General features: G+C 52.7%; 1 protein-coding gene across 4 annotated transcripts in view; it reads right to left on the reverse strand.

Annotated features, from left to right (window-relative positions):
- wt1a (WT1 transcription factor a) overlaps window positions 1–9,969 on the reverse strand; it is a 10,303-nt gene extending 334 nt beyond the window's left edge. The window contains exons 1-8 of one of the 4 annotated variants that reach the window (XM_057052384.1): window positions 9,169–9,969; window positions 7,174–7,296; window positions 6,796–6,898; window positions 5,399–5,482; window positions 4,154–4,253; window positions 2,249–2,393; window positions 1,810–1,899; window positions 1,345–1,428 (exon numbers count right to left, since the gene is read on the reverse strand). In XM_057052384.1, coding sequence (XP_056908364.1) covers window positions 1,345–1,428; window positions 1,810–1,899; window positions 2,249–2,393; window positions 4,154–4,253; window positions 5,399–5,482; window positions 6,796–6,898; window positions 7,174–7,296; window positions 9,169–9,643 — 1,204 coding nt within the window. In that variant the 5' untranslated portion in view covers window positions 9,644–9,969. Of the gene's footprint in view, window positions 1–1,335; window positions 1,429–1,809; window positions 1,900–2,248; window positions 2,394–4,153; window positions 4,254–5,398; window positions 5,483–6,795; window positions 6,899–7,173; window positions 7,297–9,168 lie in introns of all 4 variants that reach the window. The other 3 variants (XM_057052382.1, XM_057052386.1, XM_057052385.1) reach the window with 3 other exon arrangements.
- Between the last annotated feature and the right edge of the window lie 10,376 nt (window positions 9,970–20,345).

Consider the following 20,345-nt stretch of genomic DNA (forward strand, 5'->3'; position numbering starts at 1 on the left):
GGACAGAAGGACGAGGGGGGGACAGGAGGACGATGGGGGACAGGAGGACGATGGGGGGACAGGAGGACGAGGGGGGGACAGAAGGACGATGGGGGACAGGAGGACGATGGGGGGACAGGAGGACGATGGGGGGACAGAAGGACGATGGGGGGACAGAAGGACGAGGGGGGGACAGGAGGACGATGGGGGACAGGAGGACGATGGGGGGACAGGAGGACGATGGGGGGGACAGAAGGACGAGGGGGGGACAGAAGGACGATGGGGGACAGGAGGACGATGGGGGACAGGAGGACGATGGGGGGACAGGAGGACGATGGGGGGACAGGAGGACGATGGGGGGACAGAAGGACGATGGGGGGACAGGAGGACGATGGGGGACAGGAGGACGATGGGGGACAGGAGGACGATGGGGGGACAGGAGGACGATTGGGGGACAGGAGGACGATGGGGGGACAGGAGGACGATTGGGGGACAGGAGGACGATGGGGGGACGATGGGGGGACAGGAGGACGATGGGGGGACGATGGGGGACAGGAGGACGATGGGGGGACAGGAGGACGATGGGGGGACAGTAAGATCAAATGAAAAAAGAGGGAAAAGCAGCGTTAGAACGTCTGAGTGAGGCGCTTAAATCTACGTTGAGTCTAGATCTTCGGATCGGTCCCTCCAGGATTTCACGCTTTCAATGTTCACAGCGAAATCTGACGAGATGTTTGAACCGAGTTCCTGCGTCGTCATGGCGACGGGAGGAGCAACCCACCCAAATATCTCCTGCTCAGACCAAGGGAGTCGCTGCTAGATCCCTGCTGCCCTGTTCACCTGCTCCCTTGTTCACCTGCTCCCCTGCTCCCCTGTTCACCTGTTCACCTGCTCCCCTGTTCACCTGCTCCCCTGTTCACCTGCTCCCCTGTTCACCTGTTCACCTGCTCCCCTGTTCACCTGCTCCCCTGTTCACCTGCTCCCCTGTTCACCTGCTCCCCTGTTCACCTGCTCCCCTGTTCGTAAATTTGCATTAATTGTTTCAATCTCAACTTCAGGACATCCTGGAGGGACGAGTCCTCATAAAAATAAGGGTTTCATGGACTCACTTTAGCTCCACCTACTTCAATGGGCATTTACTAACATAGGATGTATACTTTACATAAGCTGTATACTTTACATAGGATGTATACTTTACATAAGCTGTATACTTTACATAGGGTGTATACTTTACATAAGCTGTATACTTTACATAGGGTGTGTACTTTACATAGGATGTGTACTTTACATAGGATGTGTATGTTTGTGGCAAACATGTGGGTGAAGAAGAAAAGGAAAAAATAAAAGTTTACGCACTTGTTTTACCTGTATGAGTCCGGGTGTGTGTCTTAAGATGGTCAGACCTTGAGAACTTTCTCTGACACGTCTCACATTCGAAGGGTTTAACTCCTAAACACAGGTAGAGTTTGCATGCACACACACACACGAGTCCAGGTACACACACACACACACACACACACACACACACACACACACGCACAGTGGGAGATAGAGAAATGAGGCTTGCCGAGAAGCCCTTCCACAGCTAGCCTAGCCAGGCTTTAGCAACATCTCAGTTCCTGTGGGTGCACCTCAGCTCACGTGCACCTCAGCTCACGTGCACCTCAGCTCACGTGCACCTCAGCTCACGTGCACACCAGCGCGCTCATGAACAACATGGCAGTCGTGCAAACAGCAGATATGAGAGACCAAAGAGGACAGCGAATGTTGAAAAGAGAAAGAACGTGGAGAGCAAAGCGGAGGTGGACAGAGGCTGGGAGCGTGACCCACCTGTGTGCCTCCTCTGGTGCCGCTTTAGCTGGTCCGAGCGGGAGAAGCTCTGGCCACAGTCGGTGAAGTCGCACTGGTACGGCTTCTCTCCTGGACAGAGACAGGACACGCAGATAAAGGAGACACCGTCCTCTACTCAGACAGGACCGGTTGGACGCATCGGAGGGGGACGGTGGCCCCCGTTAGCGGCTCAGTGTGGAGCCCAAACGGCAACAGGAACAGAAGCAGCGCTACTTCCTCTGAACGCTACGCTAATTTACAAGCTAGCGTAGCCAGCCGGGGGTGGGGCAACACGTAAATAACGGGCTTTAAATTTGCTCTTTTGACTTCTAAAAGCAGCCAAATGCCCCTGGAGTTTCCTGAGAACTCGCATGCGTTTGCGCTGTTGCTAACGTCGCTACGCCACTGATGCTAAAGGCGCGCGTTTCTGCGTGTTCACCTGTGTGCTTGCGGCTGTGCAGCTGCAGGTTGGAGAGCTTGAAGTAGCGTTTGTTGCACCCCGGGTAGGCGCACATGAAGGGGCGCTTCTCGCTGCTCTCTGTCCGGACGAGCGCCGGGCCGATGCTAGGTACGCGCCGCACGTCCTGCCAACGTCGAAAAAGCGTTTTTATCTGGGGTTAAATGGCGACACGACACACAACAACAACAACAACAAAAGCCATTTCATATTTTCTGAGCGGGTCCATTATGGTAAACTGGTAAATGGGCTCCTTCCATTAGCAGTAACGTGACTGCGGCCCGACCGGGGCCCCCGGGGGGCCGTTAGTCACGCCTGTTAGCCGCCGCCGCGGAGCGTCCCCTCACATCCAGGCTGGGGAACAGCGGATAAAACAGGGACGGGAGGGAAAGGAGCCGTCCCGGGCTCCTGGGGCCGCCGATCCCACCCAAATTGTTCAGATCCCGACCCCCAAAAACCATCTGGTCCTGGTTTCTTTAATGTCTGGTATAATCAGAGCTGTTAGCGCCTCTTTAGGGCCGCGATTGCTCCGCGCATGGCGGGCGACGCGCAGCAGCACCGCTGGGTTCATGTCTGGTGCATCTGCTTCATTAGCGACGCAGCACCGGGCTCTGCTAACGAGCAGCGTAACCAGCTTTTCCTGGTTCTGGTTTCCTGATTCTGACCCAGCCCTGGTTCTGATCCAGCCCTGGTTCTGATCCAGCCCTGGTTCTGATCCAGCCCTGGTTAAAGTCCTCCATTTGCTAACTCCTGCTCTGGTGGCTTAAATCACATTTTAGGAGGGAAAAGAATGAAAGTTTATTTATTCGTAGGACCTCGTGTGTGCATGTCTGCATGCGCACGTGTGCGCGGACGCACGTGTGTGTGTGTGTGTGTGTGTGTGTGTGTGTGTGTGTGTGTGTGTGTGTGTGTGTGTGCTTTGCGCAATCCGTTTCTTCGAACGGGAGCAGAGAGAAAGAGGTCGGGGTGGAAAAGCGACTGTGAATGATGAAATAGGCTCCAAAGACGAAGGAAGGAAACGTCCCCGGACAGCCTGCTGTGGACTGGACGCGGGTCTGGAGAGTCTCCGCTCCCGCACGGCTGCTGACAGACCATAATTAAATCCAATGATTTAGCACCGTGCACGTACGAAGATGGAAACTGTCTCCTTACCGAGCGTAGACCTGAATGAGTGTGTGTGTGTGTGTGTGTAGTCGCAACCAAATACTCATTCTACTAGCAAAGTGAGGACGGATTTGAGAAGTGGGGGGGGTGGGGGGGGTTGATATGAGGTCAGGGTGAGGATTAAGGGGTAGTTGGGATGGTCGGGGTTTGTGAGGAGCTGGGGAATACATGACAGGCGTGTTTCCACTGCGGGGGTTCCTGGTAAATCCTGGGGCGGGAACCGTTTCACGAGTTTCGTGAACGACAAAATGTTATGTTAGCACCAATATCTGCGCTCGCGCCCAGTGTGTTAATAGATGTGTAATAACCAGCACGTGTCACATTGTGACGCTTATCAAGTATCAAGTGTTCAGGGTGGTGGATGCTAACGAGAGGAGAGCGGCGTCCGCTAGGCTAATGCTAGGTTTAGCCAATGGGGCGTCGGATACTCCAAAACCCGGCCCCACCTAGCGGATTTTTGGGCCCGACCCGGGAGCAGGAACTGGGTTAGGCCCCTCAAGGGTTCCTGTAAATGACCCTTTGTGGGAGGTTCCTGCAACGCCCTCGTAAAATTACCCAGAAGTTTGTGCAGTGGAAACGCGCCTGATGCCGAGGAAAGTCCTCACAAAGGTAGAAACTTTTACACTTTATGAGATAAAGACAGAGGCGCCACGTCAGCGGAAGGATGATAGGAAGGAAGATAAGGAGGGAGATAAGGAGGGAGATAAGGAGGGAGGGTCCTACCTGCAGGCCCCTGAAGACTCCGTGAGTGTGTATGTGGTACTGCGTGCTGCAGCTGTACACCATGGGCGCGCTGGGGTCGCTCTCGTATCCCGCCGCATGGCTGCCAACACAAAGACAGGTCTGGAGAGAGGCATCACACGAGCGTTCGCCCCGTAGCGACGCCTGGCGCCGAGCGTCGGGAACGGACCCTAGCGCGGCGGCGAAGGCCGCGGGGCGGAACAAAGCCGGGTCTGTGCGAGCCGCCGCTCCCGTATCAGCTGATAACGCAAACAGCTCGTTTTGGGGGCTGAAGACGGAGGAGGAGAGCACATCCTGTCCTCCCGCGGTTACAAAGTAACCTGCCTGTCTATCAGGCACGTTGGGACGCCCCCCCCCCCAACACACGGGGGGGGGTGGGGGGGCAACTACATAGACTTCATTCAGCATCTGACCTTGAGCTTATTAGAATCACACCGCAATTATTTAAGATATTTCCCTCCGTATCATATCAAAGTCGTGGTCCAATCATAGGCGTGTAGGCCAGCGGGGGTCCACCGGGCCAGGACACACACACACACACACACCACACACACACACACACACGCACGCACGCACACACACACACGTCAGCTGAGGAGGCGGTTTGGTGTGAACTCTGGAAATAAGCCCATCTGCTCTTCCTCAGTTCCCTCCCCTTGTCCTTCCTCTTCCTCGTCTCCTGCTCCTTGCCCCCTTCAGCTTTATCTTCCCTCACTCCCGTCTCCTCGTCCTCCCTCCTTCCCTCCTTCCCTCCTTCCCTCATCGACAGAATGACAGATGTTGAGCCGCAACTGAACCGTGTCTCTGAAAACATCTGCAGCCCTTAGAAAAGAGCCACAGCATGTGTGTGTGTGTGTGTGTGTGTGTGTGTTTATATGTCCTTATATGTCCTTTCCTGCCACCATTTTCTGTGCGTGCTCGTTGGCCCGGGCCAGAGTGCACGTGCGGACAGTTGGCGACTGGTTCTGAGCTGCGGGTCAGCGTGACATTAAACATAATGAGGGGAAGGAAACGCCACATCGGCCTCCACCTCCAGAGCGCCTCGTTTGACTGGAACCAGAGTAGCGTCCGCTCGTTAGCGCTGCTAGCGCTGCTAGCGTCAGCTGCACCCAGACAACAGCCTCAAGCTCGTGTCAACCTCCCAATGCATGATGGTTAATCTGAGGACGGTCCCAACAATCAGAGCGTTTTGTGGTGGTTTGAGCGGAGCAGCGTGCACGTGCCTACCTCTTGACGGTGGACGCCAGTGCACTGACAGGGTTCCATGCCACACACTCCAACTGTGAGGTCATTTGATAAACATTTTCTCCGCTGTGGACGGGAAACAGAACGTAGAAGAGAAGCTGGTGAGCTGGGTTCCGCGTTGCCGTTGGCGCTCCCTGACACACACACACACACCCTTGTACTTGTATCTTTGTGAGGACACTCATAGACATAACGCCCAATTCTGACCTCGACCTTAAACCCTTGAATTTGTGAGGACCGGCCAAAATGTCCTCGGTTTGATAGTACTCGAAATGTAGCAAGCACCAGAACACACACACACACACACACACACACACACACACACACACACACACAGAATTCTAGAGGGAGGGAGGGAGGAGGATTTATAGTCGCCTCTCTCGGAGGTTCTGCTGGGTGAAGGTGGTGCCTGGTACCCTGCTCATTACACAGCTATTATTTTACAGTAGAGCACCGATGGTCCCTCGTTCCCCCAATAAACACGAGTCTGATTTATTTCTGTTTATGAATGAGGGGGAATTCATCTCTGCCTCAGGTTACGCTGATAAAAGCTGTAAAAAGAGGGAACTCTGAGCGTTGTGAAGGGCTTCAGGCAGACACACACACACACACACACCACACACACACACACACACACACACACACACACACACACACACACACACAGAAACAGCAGAAGGCAGCAGGTTTTCGTGGTAGAGGGACCAACTCATCGATATCTGCTCCCGAAACCTAACTTCCTGTCTGATCGTGAGCCAGTTGGGTGGAAACGCCTCCGGTGGCGTGCTTCATTTATACCGGCCCCGGGTCCACGGGGCAGAAACACCTAAACGCACCACGAGGCCGACACGAGCTGGGGCAACTGGTCCCAGTTATACGGATATTTAGACACAAATACCCCCCTATTGTTGTGTTATTACTACGTTATAGCAACTTGTCCGTGTTGTGTCCAAGCCCTGTTCGTGTGTGTGTGTGTGTGTGTGTGTGTGTGTAATTAGCATGAAAACATGTGACGCCGAGCGGCGAAAAGGTAAAAACAGCAAGAGGAAGTGGCGGCGGCGGCGCGGAGGTGAACATCCTGTCCAGACCTGCATCCTGCCGCTGGATCGCCCGTCGCAAACAATCAACAAGGCTTCCTGAAGCCATTTTATTCGTTTGTTTCTTCTAATTATAACGGCTGAAAGTGCAAGTTGGTGGATTCAGCTTTGTAAATAAAACGAGAAAATAGGAAATTTACGTAGAAATGTAAAAAAAAAAAGGGATTTGAGACGCCTGCCATTTTTGTAGGACCTGCTTCTATAGTTCTACACACCTGTGCGTGTGTGTCTGTGTGCGTGTGCGTGTGTGTGTGTGTGTGTGTGTGTGCGTGTGTGTGTTACCTGTTGTAAGGGTTCCTCAGAAGCAGAGCTTGGCTGCCTGCACAGGTGTCTGACGGGGTGTGACATCCGTAGACAGGAGGAGGGACTGGATACTGCTGCTCAGCTGATGCATGAACACACACACACACACACACACACACACACACCACACACACACACACACACACACACACACACACAGACATACACACAACACATATTAATGGGAGAGTATAATGTTTGTGTAATGCTGGGTGCTTTTAATTTACCTCTGTGTGTGTGTGCGTGTGTGTGTGCATGTGTGCATGTGTGTGTGTGTGTGTGTTGTGTGTGTGTGTGAACTTCTTTATTAGCTCTTTATTAGCTCTAACTGGCTGAACAACAAACGGAGAGTCTTACCCATGGTGCTCTGCTGCACCAGCGCCTCTTCGTGTTTGAAGGAGTGGTTGGGGAACTGGGAGCTGTGGTGTGTAGGAGTGTGACCGTAATTACCGGCTCCATCGAACGCCACCGCGCTGTAACCTGCCGGGCACAGAACCAGTCAGCCAGTGTGTGTGTGCACATCTGTGCACCAGTCAGACCATTAGCATGTAAAACAGGCTGGGATGGAACCCGAACCCATCACCAGCCGCGAGGCTGGAGCCATGAACCTCCGAAGTTCAGGATTAGGAAAGCAGAATAAGAAAGGATCAAACATTTGATTGAGTCAGCAGAATGTGAAGATTATGCTCACACACACACACACACACACACACACACACACACACACACACACACATACACACACACACATACACACACGCACACAGGAGGGTCCCCATATATCCTGACATCTTAGGCCAGACATGAGTCACGACTGGTCTGAAGCCGTCGACCAGAATCCCGTTAATCAAACGCGCGTGCACGCGCACGTGCGCCCTCTCCCTCTCCCTCTCACATACATGCTTCATTAATTAGAGCGGCGCACTTTCACTCACTTTGCTCATCAGTGGGGGAGGAAAGAGGCGAAAAACCTCATTAAACGTCTCCATTTATCTTCTGCTCACCCCAGTCTGACTTCTGTGTGTGTGTGTGTGTGTGTGTGTGTGTGTGTGTGTGTGTGTGTGTGTGTGTGTGTGGTGTGTGTGTGTGTGTGTGTGTGTGTTGTAGAGTTCTGGAAATACCCCTTTGACTCAGAGGTGTTTGAAGTTCTTTTATTACATAAGGCCGTGATTGGCGTCCGGCTCGATATGACGCTTGTACACACACACACACACACACGCACACACACCGACGACAACAACAACCGGCGCCCCAGTTGTCCCTGTGACCCCGCGCTCTTATCACCTCCCGGGCGACCCCTGCTCCGCCTCGTGCTCTGTTTGTCCGTGCTCGTCCTGCCACAGCGGGGGGCAGGTGAACCCGCTCAGGGGTCGGCGCTGCACTTTGATTGCAATGTTATTACTAAATTATCTGCTTGATAAGCATGTTATTACTAATTAATCTGTTGGGTAACCACTAACAGATCCGTTATCCCTGCCCGGATTAGGCTGGATGTTTGGAATAAGTGTGTGTCGGGCTTTCACTGTCCAGAACACACACACAAGAAGGTGTCCCAAAGTGTTATTACACGTGTAATAACTAAACGTAAGCAGATTTACCTGCTAAAGCACTTTTCTTCCAGGTGTAAATTTGACAGATTTTAGAAATGATGTTCAACCCTTTGGGATTTTCCCAGCATTCCGGGACTATATCTCAACGCTACACCAAACACGGAATATTATCCGGTTCCAATTCCGAATCATTTTCACACGACTTTTGTTGTAAACGAACTAATTTAGGGAGTAAAAATGTCGAATCTCAGAGCTGCCGAACCAATAATTATGTAGCTCCTATTATTATTATTATATTATTATTATTATTACATTTTTATTATTATTACTATTATTATTGTTGTTGTTCTGTCGTCTATTAATTGGTAATTACAAATATTATAAAACTAGATGTAATTTTCTTTTCCAACCCTATTTACTCAACCGTTAATTTAAATTAATTTAAAAATTGCTAAAATCAAACGTTTCTCACGCTAGTCGTTAGCTTTAAAAACCCAGAGAGGGTATTTTTTTCCCATATTTGATCCAAACCCCGTAGATTAAAACCTGCGATATTTAAAATCTTTAGTAAAAACTATTAAAACCAACATCCTGCCGGTTGATGATCTACCTGCGGCAGGAGGGACCTCAGCCCGGGGCCCCTGGGTGGCCCCCGGGTGGCCCCTGGGTGGCCCCCAGGCCACAAGCAGAAACATTGGGACCAGTTTAAAAAATTCAGGACTTTGGCTGAAGTTCTGGAAGTGATGGAACCTTATTTTGAAGGTGTGTGTGTGTGGGGGGGGGGGGTCCCCGTGTGCCCTACCTGTCTGGTTGCGGGTCGCCTGCTGTGGGTCTACGCAGTTCGTCAGGTAGGACGGGCTGCTGAACATCCTGCCGGGGGGCTGGTGGTGGTGCGGGGGGGCCACAGGTGCCGCCTGACTGGGGGCCGTTGGCGGAGGCGCGGGCGGGCCGAAGGCCGCCCCGTACCTGCAGGCCCCCGTCCCCGTAAACTGCCCCGAGAAGTGGACAGTGAAGGCGCTGAGGCCGCAGTGGGGGTCCGTGTCCAGGTGGTGGGGGTCGCTGGAAGCCCCCCAGGTAGGTTCCTGCTTGATGAAGGAGTGCGGCCCCAAAGACGTGTGAGAGGCGGCCAGCGAGGAGTAAGGGGACGCGGAGGTGTGGAAGTCCAGGACGGGAGCCCACTGGGGCGCCGTGCTGACGGGCAGGGCCGGGCAGCCGGGGCTCGGGCCCCCGGACAGGGGCGGCAGCAGGGAGCTGAGCTCACGCACATCCGATCCCATCGCGGTCGAAAACCTTCTGGACTCAGGGTGGTCGAAGGTCAGGCTGTAATCCTCCAGTTTAGTTCCTTCACTTTCTTCTTTCAAACCTTCTTGAGGCAGCTTTTCTGTCCATCAGTTTTCCGACTCACAGTCGGAACCAACTCTTCTCAGCGGCGGCCGGGAGGACGGACGGTAACCAGGAATGAGGTCCGGGATGGGCTGAGGTCCTCAACATGTTCTCCAAGAGCCCAGGCGACGCCGAGAGATGGGGTCCATTCAGGGGAGACAGATCTCTGCTCAGACAGTCGTGGGTGAATGGAGAGCCAGGAGTGGAGGAGTGGAGGAGTGGAGGGTGGAGGGTGGAGGGCTGGAGGAGTAGCCAGAGTCTGAGGAGGAGGTGGAGTCCAGAGATGATGAAGGACAGGAGCGCTCTCGCTTCATTCATCTACGGTTTGCTCACTTAAACCAGCTCAAACCAGCAGCTTCTGCTGGGGAACCACCAGATCGTCTGTGTTCAGGTGGAGCCTCAGCTGCTAACAAGAGCTAATCGATGCTGCTAATCGAATCCAAACCGAATCTGCGGCACCTTTGTAGCATTAATAAATAAAGAAATAAAGGAAGGAAGACCCCCGACCTCCGGAGGGGTCTCGGTTCGAGGCCCCGCCGCGTCTCTGGGAGGAATAAAGACATCAGGGTCCTGCAGGTTGGGGGCTCGTGTATTAAACTCCGGGATTCGAGTGTGTTTATTCATGATTTTGGATCATTAGGACACTCGCGCAGTCATTTAGCTGTTTGGAGAAGATGAAGCGTTAATGGGCCGATAAATCCTCCTTTTATCCACCCGTGGTTTCAGTTTCCATCTTACGGGCTCCTTCTTTTTTTACAAAAATAAAAATTAATTTGGTAAATAGAGAACGTCTGATTTAAAATGACATCAACCTTTACACACAGACGCATTTAAAAAAAACTGTATTTATTTAATGATACGCAATTTATCTTTGACGGTGAAAAACGTTTTAAAACGAAATAAATTACAGCAAATATTATTTTTCAAATTATTATTATTATTATTACAGGTTGAAGATCACGTTGGCTCTAATTAGCAGATGTCGTCTCATTCTAAATTAAAGAAATCTCTATAAAAACGCTGTTGTTCGTTTTTTCCTCGTTGAATCGATGTTTTTTTTGCCATTTTATGTTGTTTTTTTTTAAAAGATCTTTAGAGGCTAAATTCATCTTTCTGATTCATGTTTAGTTCGAGCTTTCTGTTGTGGACATTGTTTTCCTAATAAATAAATGAGGCTAATTAGATCATCTCATTAACGTCAATTTAAATGGTTTTATTTATGCATTTTTTAACAAGAAAAAAAATCGGCATATTTTAAGGTAATTTAAATAAACGTGCTGACAATATAAAGGCATCAAAAAAATCATTGTTTTTAATTGTTCTAATTATTCCCCCTAAATTTTGAAGCATTTAAATTTTTAGCAATATAAAAAATAAAATAATTATAAGTGAAATAATTCAAACTTCCAGAGCTCCATCTGAAGCGGTTTAAATAATGAGTTTAATTCATGAATCTCTTATTTGCCTTGACCTTGATATCGAACTGAAAGGTCATTTTTCTGGCCAGTTTCCTCCCCCAGCATCCATCCGTGGTGACAGTCGAACAGACCAGTAAAGAGACCAGTAAAGACTCTCCATCCCAGTCTGGATCCATCCCCTAGTGGTCATTACACGAACTGCACATCAGCTGTTCGACCCCAACATCAGGCTCAGGATGCGGAGGATCATTTCAATAAATATCGTCTCCCAGTATCTCAAACTGGTCCAAACCTCCAGAGCAGCACATTTACAGCAACATCACGTGATCAACCTTCGTTGACGCCCATCAGTGTCTTTCACACAGAAGGCCGAAGTCCGGGTCCCGGTGGGGGTTCACGGGAGCTCCAGAACGTTGGACAAGGATGCAAAACACGGGGGAAATACTCACCTCCAGCGCGCGAGTCCACGTGGATCAGCCCACACCTCCTCTTTGGTTCAGTGTTTGCACATTTCTAGAACGTGAACGCAAACCTGTCGCTTTTCCCGCGGGAACACGTGACGCGACGTCAGCGCGAACGACATCGCGAGTGTCCAAACGCGCACGTGGGAGAATCGGGGTGTATCGGAGATGGATGGGGAGTTCACATCTGGAAATCCAGTCTGGGTCCGTCTGCGCAACCAACTGCTGACCCGAGATTCAACTCTTCAACTCCGCAAGGAACGGAGACAAAGTGTGTGTGTGTGGTGCGCGCGCGTGTGTGTGTGGGGGGAAGGGGGGTGTGTGTGATAGTGATGGTTCACCAACAGTTTGGATGCTGTGATGGAGGAGGTTCTCAAGTCTTGCTCCACTACTGAAGGACTCGTTTGTGTCTCCACTGGAAAAGAACCAGCAACAAGAGAGCAGCATTAAAAAAAACAAACCTGTTGGAAGAGCAGAAACTTCTGGAACAAAACGGAGCCTTCAAAAGGGAATCGCATCAAAAATGCATCTGTTTTTAACAACGAGCCAAAACGGGCCTTCTGACCTGGGTCAGCGTCACCTTTCAATGGTTTTAACACAATTCCTTTCTAAAGTTACCTCCCTCTACTGGTCGCCCCGGGTACTCGCGGTACATCTTTGAATTGGTGCTACTGTGACGTCTGACTGAGGTCAAGAGGCGGCTCCATCATCCCACCACCTTCGAGTGGATGCACCCCAGTGGGGTAACTGGCGGGGTGGGTGACCATAATGGGCCACCACAGCCTTCCCCTCGCCTGAAAAACCTCAGCCTCATGAACTTGGAAAACAAAAAGAACCCAACTGTAACTGTAATCAAGTGTTCCGTTTCACCATATCAGCTTGGAGTAAGCGTCTGTCTCCAGGAATCACTTGGTTAAACTCCGGTTCCTCCCGTCCCCTCTGATGGGGGCGGTCCAGCTCTACTGTTCTGGATTCTTCGCCGTGGTCCTAGTGGTGCACGGGGCCATCGAGGATTGCGGCCTCTGGGGATGCTAAAACGGAGGCCGCTGTTGTTGATCTTGGTCCAGTAACACACTCAAAACCAGTCTGGAAGTCGGTTTCTTCTGTGATGATTTCCTTCTGGGTTAGATCTACCTCCTGATCCCCGCTTGCTGTAACGACCCAGGGGGCAGTCCGGTTTCGGAGTGATTAGGGGCTGAATGTTGGTCCACATCGAATAAGTTTAGCGACACACATTTGAGGATCATCTGCATAAAAATGGGAGGAGATGTTCCGTTTCCTGAGTATAGATCCAAGAGCAAAAGGTAGAGGGAGGAGAGAAGAGGCCCTAGAATGGAACCCTGAGGTACCCCACATGAGGGAAGTAGTCAGTAGCTCCCACACAAACACAACAACCTCTCCCTGATCACTATGAAAGCATTTGCTCGGTCACTGATTGGTTAATCTTTCAAATACTTGGAACCCCAAGTAGCCTAAATGGACATTGGAGGGGGGGGGGGGCTTATAAGAGACGTCCCTGCTGCTACTTGGATGGATGAGTGGATGTTCTCTGGTTAAGTATTTATTAAGGGCTTAAGGTGGTGTTTGTTGTAAAGCAGGAGGAAAAGAAAGAAGCGGTATGATTGTATAAGCCGTGTTCTGGGGGCTCCTCTGGGGCTGACGTGCTGATTAATCATGATAAGCCCTCTGATCTCTGATGGGAGGAGAAATGATCTGGAGGCTCCTCCAGAGACGGCCGTAGGGACGAGCCGGAGTCGGTGTGCTGCTGCTCGTCTCCTCTCTCTGTTTCCATCTTCCCTCCAGGAACAATCCCAAAGTGCTCCCGGCTCCACGCTAACGCCGCTGCCTCTGTCCCGGAGGAGCGCTCAGGCATCTGACCAGTCCACCAGTCTGCCTCCAAAGATTGATGGCCCCCACAGCCAGCGGAACACATTCCTGCACAACACACAACAAATTCTCCCCAAATGAAAACTCGAATACCTCAACGCCCCCGAGCACCTCCTTGGGCAACGCGCACATAAGCGTCTGTCCGCTCACGTATGGAAGCGAGCGCCTCCTCGGTGGCGAGCGCAGCCCCCGGAGGCCTTATCGCCGTGGAAGTAAACTGTCATTTTTTTTGAGGGGGGGGGGCGTATCATTATCAGAGAATTTGCAGACATGTTCAGAAGGGAAAACACTTCTTAGGGGATAAACACACCGAGCCAGACTCCTCGGACCTTCGGAGGCCACCAGACGACCACGTCTGATAAAAGCGCTCTTAAAACAAAGGTTATAAATAGAGGGATGAGTTGCGCAACTCCCCGTCTTATCAAGGTAGCGACGACTTTGGGTCAAAGACGAAACAAAGAAACCCCAAATGAGAAGGAGAGTAAATCGTCTCCAGACCTACACTACACCTCCGTCCTCATCAATGGTTCATCCCTCTTTCATTTCCTTGAAGGGATTTCTTCTTCTGTTCTGCTTCAGCGCTTTTCCCCCCGTTCCCGTCCTCAACCGGTCCTCGTCACCTTTCTTGATCCCGACTAAACTGGTCAACCAGCACAATAAGGCAGCAGAACAGAGCAGCTCAGATAAGCTGGCAAGAAAACTGAGAAAGGAGATATCAGTGTGTCTTCTTGTGCTACATGCCGAGCACCCAACTATGCAGTCTGCTAGCGAAGTGAGGACATTTTGGCCGGTCCTCACTACTTCAAAGGTCTGCTTGAGGGTTAAGACTCGGTTCAGGTTGGGGGTTTCGGCGTTAGTTGTGATGGTCGGGGTCAGGGGCTGGGGAAAGTTTTATAGCTAAGAATGTCCTCACAAAGATAGAAGTGCAAGGAGGTGTGTGTTTGAAAGAGCCGGGTTCACCCGCAGGTCAATTGAAAGTGATTCAAAGGCAGAAAAAGAAGCAACATTCTTGGCTCGTCCCCACGTCAGTTTATGCTCCAATAAAACGGCGTCCACTCAGCAGCGAGTCTGCTGGGCCACTCGGACAAACAACTGTCTTGATTTAAGCCGCCGACCCGTTAGCGCCCGTGCTGCTCAAGGCCCAAAGTCCCAATAAACCTCCGAAGGGTTCCCTCACATAGAACATCCGAGGGAACTAGCGGAGGGCTGATCCCAGGCTCAGAACACCCTCCTGTAGTCAGCCGGTCAGGAGGCCTCCTGCCGCGGAGGTGAGCGCTAGCGCTTGTTAGCATGATGAAGTAGGAGGGCACATTCCAGCACTGGAATAACAAAGGCGCTGGCAGGGAATGATGGAGGATGAGGGGGGGGGGGGGGGGTTCTGGGCCCAGTCCACTGGTTCCCCAGTTCCACCAGCCGCCGATGTGCCCAGCAAGAAGCTTTTGGTTGTTTCCAATCAGGAATTTCGCTGAAATCCAGTCGGCAGGACGGCGTTCATTGGTCCGTCTCCTGTTTGCTTTACGTCCCCACTCCCAAGCAGATCCCTGCCTTCTATTTCCAGCGCCGCGTGTTGCTCTTGGAGCCGACCGAACTTCCGACGTGAGGAAGAGCAGCCAAAAACAAACAGCCGGCTCGACCAGAAAGACGGCGAGGCGACCAGAGCCGCGGCGGCGGGAGCTCCTCTGGACCCGGGGTCCTTTAACCCCTGGGGCGGGTCACTAAGGAGCATCGTCAACACCATCCATCACCCGGTACCAGATTACCATCCACGTGCGCTGTTGCCTCCCCCGGAGTAGATAAACGGAAGCGTAAACACTTTATCAATCCTGTTTATCCGGATGAAAAAGACGGAACTAAAACGAATGAAACTGCCCCGTTGTTTCTGCTTCTAACAGCAGTTCGAAGCGGCGCCCCGATCCGGACCGTTTCGGGGTCCACGTAGCGAAGCGTCGCCAACGGAAAAACAGGAGAACAACACAGGATGTTAGTAAATCACAGGCCGGGCCTGCGAGTATCAGTAAATCAGAGGCCGGAGCCTTTTCTAAAATTACCAGGGAAATAAATGTGAAGCCTGAAAATAGAAAAACGATCTTTGGCTCCGATATCGAAACCGCGACCCAGAGAGACGGGAACTGGCAGCGAGAGAGAACACGCACTCCGGAGCTGGAGAATTTTCCAAATTGGCCTCCCACGCAGGATTAAACATGTGGGCTGGAGGAGGATCTGTTAGCGGGACGCTGATAAGTGCGCGGCTGTGCTAGTTGCTTCCTGAGGGTGCCGAGCGAGAGCCGGTCCTGCTACTGTTGCGGCCCCTCGTGCTGAAGCTCCGACTGTGGAACGCCGTGGTCCCCCGTCACATGGTCGCGAACCTGGACCAGCCTTTGGGCCGCAGCAGGAGTCCACCAGTCGCTCCTCTGAGCAGGGCTGACTGGGAAACTAAGACGCTAATGCTAACAGAATTCGCTAAATTCGCTATGACCTAATTTATGGATGAAATAAATCACTTGCAATCAGATTTTTGTGATTTATATTTTGATAACGATGACATTTCGAGTGCGTTGCAACTTCCTGACTGGATGAGGGGGTGGGGTGGGGGGGGACTCTAGAGCTCTAAAATACACGTAGGGCGCTGGAGCCCGACCGCTGGTTCTGGTCCAGAGATTTAGAGTGTGTGTGACAGATAGATGGAGAAAGTGCACTTGGTCTTGTTCTACTTTATGGGACGGACCGAACCGTCCGGACGTGTGTGTCCACGGGACCCACATCAGCCTTGAACAAGCAGCTTTATCAATAATAAAACTGCTTAATGGAGGGCTGCGCGCACACACACACACACACACACACACACACACACACACACACACACACCCACAGATATATAGCCATCAGTGATAGTGTTGGCCTGTGGGAGGACGGTCCACCCATAAGAAGTTAAAACCTCCTCAGGAAATCAGAAACGTATGGACGCTGACACGGTGGTCCTCTGTGGGGGATAATTCTGTCACAGTCCACATAGACCCACCGGGCCCGCTGGCTTCTTGGTCCCTCACCGGGTCTCCTCCAGAGCTCCTCCAGGCAGGTTAGCTTACATGTTAGCTTCGGTTTAGGCGTCCAGCGAGCGGGAGCTTAGCCGTAAGCTAAGAGCCTTTTTTTATTTATTGTTTCTCTCAGTATCTCCTCATCTTCGTCTGTTCCTTCTCTGGGACTGTGCAAACATGGACACAGGACAGATAATTCACAACCTGCCGAACGTGATAACGGTTAAAAACAAAAAGGGAGAGAGAGCGTGAGAGGCCCGGGCTAATTTAGGAGCCTATAAATGATGTCGAGGTCGCCCCGTCAACGGTGCCGACCTTTGACAGCAGGGCCACGTTTCAGAGACCGTCTCCTCCGCTCTCCTCTTTCCTCGCGGGTGAAAGACGAGCGCACGTTGTCTGCGCACGTTGACCAAAAGTGATTCAGAGCTCGTGAGAGGCTCTCAGAGAGACGCCAGCGGAGCGCTCGCTCATCCCGGCGCCCTGATTTATCAGCGTCGGGAGGTTTCGCCGCAGTAAAACCGGAGGAGACAAACGGCAGAACGGCTTTCAAAGGAAAAAGGACTGATTTTTAGCGACTGCATGTAGCTGCTACAAAGCTAATCCCCTCCGCGCGTCTCCGACCTGCAGTTACGACGAACCTCCAGTAGGGGGCGCACAGATCAGCAACTCTGAGGTTAAAGCAACCTTTTGAGTTCCTTTTCGGACCAGAACTGCAGAGAAGCTCATTTGTGAAGGTTGTTTTATTTATTCAGGGGTTTTTTACGAAGGTCTAGTCCGGCTAAAGGTCTGGACGGAGGAGGAGGGAATCTTTGCGCCACAATAATCTGGCGAGGGTATTTTTTTCCTCGGCCGAAGGAGCAGCTGCACCTCTTCACTCTAAAGCCGCCGGGTCCACGCAGAGTGCAGAGAAACCTGCTGCAGCCTTTAATACGCCTTCGCGCTCACATTTACTGTGATGCCTTTAGGAGCGGAGGGGGATAATATGACAAAACAGGGCCCCCGTAACCTCGGGATCTTCAACAATCTTTAGTGCCGGGGCCCATTTAGCTGCAGCACCGCCAAATATATCGCTCCCCTCCCTTCTTGTATACTGGTTCCATAAAAAGAAGCAGTAAATCAGGCTTGAATTCAAACTGGGGACAGTTCTCGTACCACTCTGTAAACGCCGCGGTGCCGGGGGGTGGGGGGGTGGGGGCAGAGGTCGAAAAGACAGAATAATCATCGTCCTCTCATCATTCTAACAATTACAGCTATTTTAGCCTGCGTTTGAGGTAAGATTTGAACTAACTTGAGTGGCGGCGCAGAGGCGCAGGCCTGTGGGGGCCCGTGGGGGCCCCGCCCCCCCCCCCCCCGACGGGTGGCACGTGCACGGGGACGCGCTGGTGGAACGTGAATGTCAGCACTCTCTTTATTTACTCTTCATATAAAAGAGCAATTAAGCGCAGGCGTCCTCCCTGGCCGGGGAGTAATTGACTGTCTCGACGCTCCGTGCGCGAGCCCGTGCGTGTGCACGTGTCAGGGAACCAACTGGAATGAGACTCCTCCCCCAGCTCCCCCCCTCTGGGAGCGTGGGGTCGGCGTAGGTGGGCGGGGGGCACTCGAACGCTGCAGGTTTTTGGGTTTTACGAGCACATTAACGCCCAGCTTCATTAGCAGCGTCTGACTGGGCACCAGCAGATCCACCACGTCACAAACTGGCTCCACTTCGTGTCCCGGGACGGCGCCACAAGGCCCGGACCTCCTGGGACGGGTCTCAGCGCCACGCTCTGCAGACTGAGCAGTGGATTTTAGGATGATTTAATGGATGATTTGAGAGTTTATTCCATAGTAGGATTTCCGAGAAGGTAAATGAACTTGAAACCTGAGAGTGGATCCGTTCCTCTGTGATCCGGTTCCCTTTCACCTTCCCTCAAAAGGGACGACCTCTATGGACCTTGGGGGCGTCCAGAACCAGTCCTGGAGGACCCCTCACCCAGCCAGGGTTTCTGTCCTACCAGGTACACCACCTGGATCCCTGGGGGAGCGCGACTCCTCCTGGTAGGACACAAAACCCGGGTGGATGGGGGTCCTCCAGGACCGGGTCTGGACGCCCCTGGTCCGACCCGCTTGGTGGAAAGGTCAGATGTTTGCTGATCCAGCTGCATCGTCCTCAGTGGGAACAAACAGTTATTCCACTGATTACACCCTGGTTGCTAATTGGTTGTGTTAACGAGGTCTGGGTCACGTGCACGCGGTGAACTCCTGTTAATTGAGGATGCAAAGCCAATTAACAACAACAACAACACGGTGTGAATCAAAGGTGCCTGCACAGGTGGAGCTCCTCCGGGACCCGATGTTAATCTGGGGCCCGCGTTGGGAATTAAAGGCACCAGGAAGGTTCGTTAACGCGTTCTGTTAATGGACCAACTCCAGTTTTTCCATCAGTCGGTTGGAAACGAGCCGATGGAGAGAAACGCCGTCATTGGTTCGGTCCTCAAACCCTGGAGGACTTGACCCTTCGGATCCAGGGCAGAGCTGGTGATGTCAACAACAACAACCAGCTTGTTATTGTTGTTTTCCCCCACAGACGCGCTCACGCTCTCCCTCCCTCTCTCTCTCTCCCTCCCCCCCCCCAGGCAGCAGCAGCATCTGGAGCCCATAAACCAGAGTGTAACAGTTTGTGGCGGCGCTGACAAAAGGGAGCTGTGGGATGAAAAATGGAAGGAGAGAATGAAAAAGAAAGAATGAGCGCATGATGGAGAAGGTGAGTGAGTGAAAGACAGACAGAGGAGGAGAGAGGGAGGGAGGGAGGGAGAGAGAGAGAGGGAGGGAGGGAGAAAGAGAGGGAGGGAGAAGAGAGGGAGGGAGGAGGGAGGAGAGGGAGGGAGGAGAGGGAGGGAGAGGGAGGGAGGGAGAGAGGGAGAGGGAGGAGAGAGGGAGAGAGAGAGGAGAGGGAGGAGAGAGAGGGAGGGAGGGAGGAGGGAGAGAGGGAGGGAGAGAGAGAGGAGGAGAGGGAGGGAGAGAGAGGAGAGAGAGGAGAGAGGAGGAGGAGAGAGAGGAGGAGCGAGGGAGGGAGAGGGAGAGAGAGGGAGGGAGAGAGAGAGGGAGGGAGAGAGGGAGAGAGGAGTGAGGGAGGGAGGGGGAGGGAGAGAGGGAGGGAGAGAGGTACCCAGGCCAGGTGTCACCAGGGGCTCCTCCCCAGCCCAGTCCTCCACCTCTGGCCAGGCTCTGGTCCCTCCTCCCACTCAACACCTGAGACGTGTTGGACGTGTCCTCCGTCAGGACCTGTCCCGCTCTCATGAGCACATCCCAGCTTCCGACAGCAGATATGATCCATTCCAGCAGAGATTTCCCCAGAGATCCACTCATACATGTTAGTTAAGGGCGCCTAAAACAACACCCGGTGGGGGGGGGGGGGGGGGGGGGGGGGGGGCAGGAGGGGCGGGGGGGGGGGGGGGGGGCGTCTGGGAGCTTGTTCTATTTCTGAACCTCAGTGTCCTCCTGAGCAGCACCAGTGATAATGAACATGCTGATGACCTCTCCGGCTGGAGGGGCTCACGTCTCCCTGCTGTCTCCTGAAGGAAGCTGCAGTCCCCAAGACACTGGGGGGGGGGGGAGAGAGCAGAGAAGTTAAGGGTGAGTGATTATTTGAGATGGTACGAGCTGCAGATGGGGAGTCCACCGTGGACGGGGTTAGTGGGGGGGCAGCAGGATGGATCAGGACCTCTTCATGGAGCGGATCGGGTTTTCCCACCCGTCATGTCATGTTTGCTTTGGGGGAACATGAGAGAGGAGGTGCAAAGATCTCCCAGGAGT

Source organism: Takifugu flavidus, chromosome 13 (genome assembly GCF_003711565.1).
Source record: "Takifugu flavidus isolate HTHZ2018 chromosome 13, ASM371156v2, whole genome shotgun sequence".
NCBI classification, from domain to species: domain Eukaryota; kingdom Metazoa; phylum Chordata; class Actinopteri; order Tetraodontiformes; family Tetraodontidae; genus Takifugu; species Takifugu flavidus.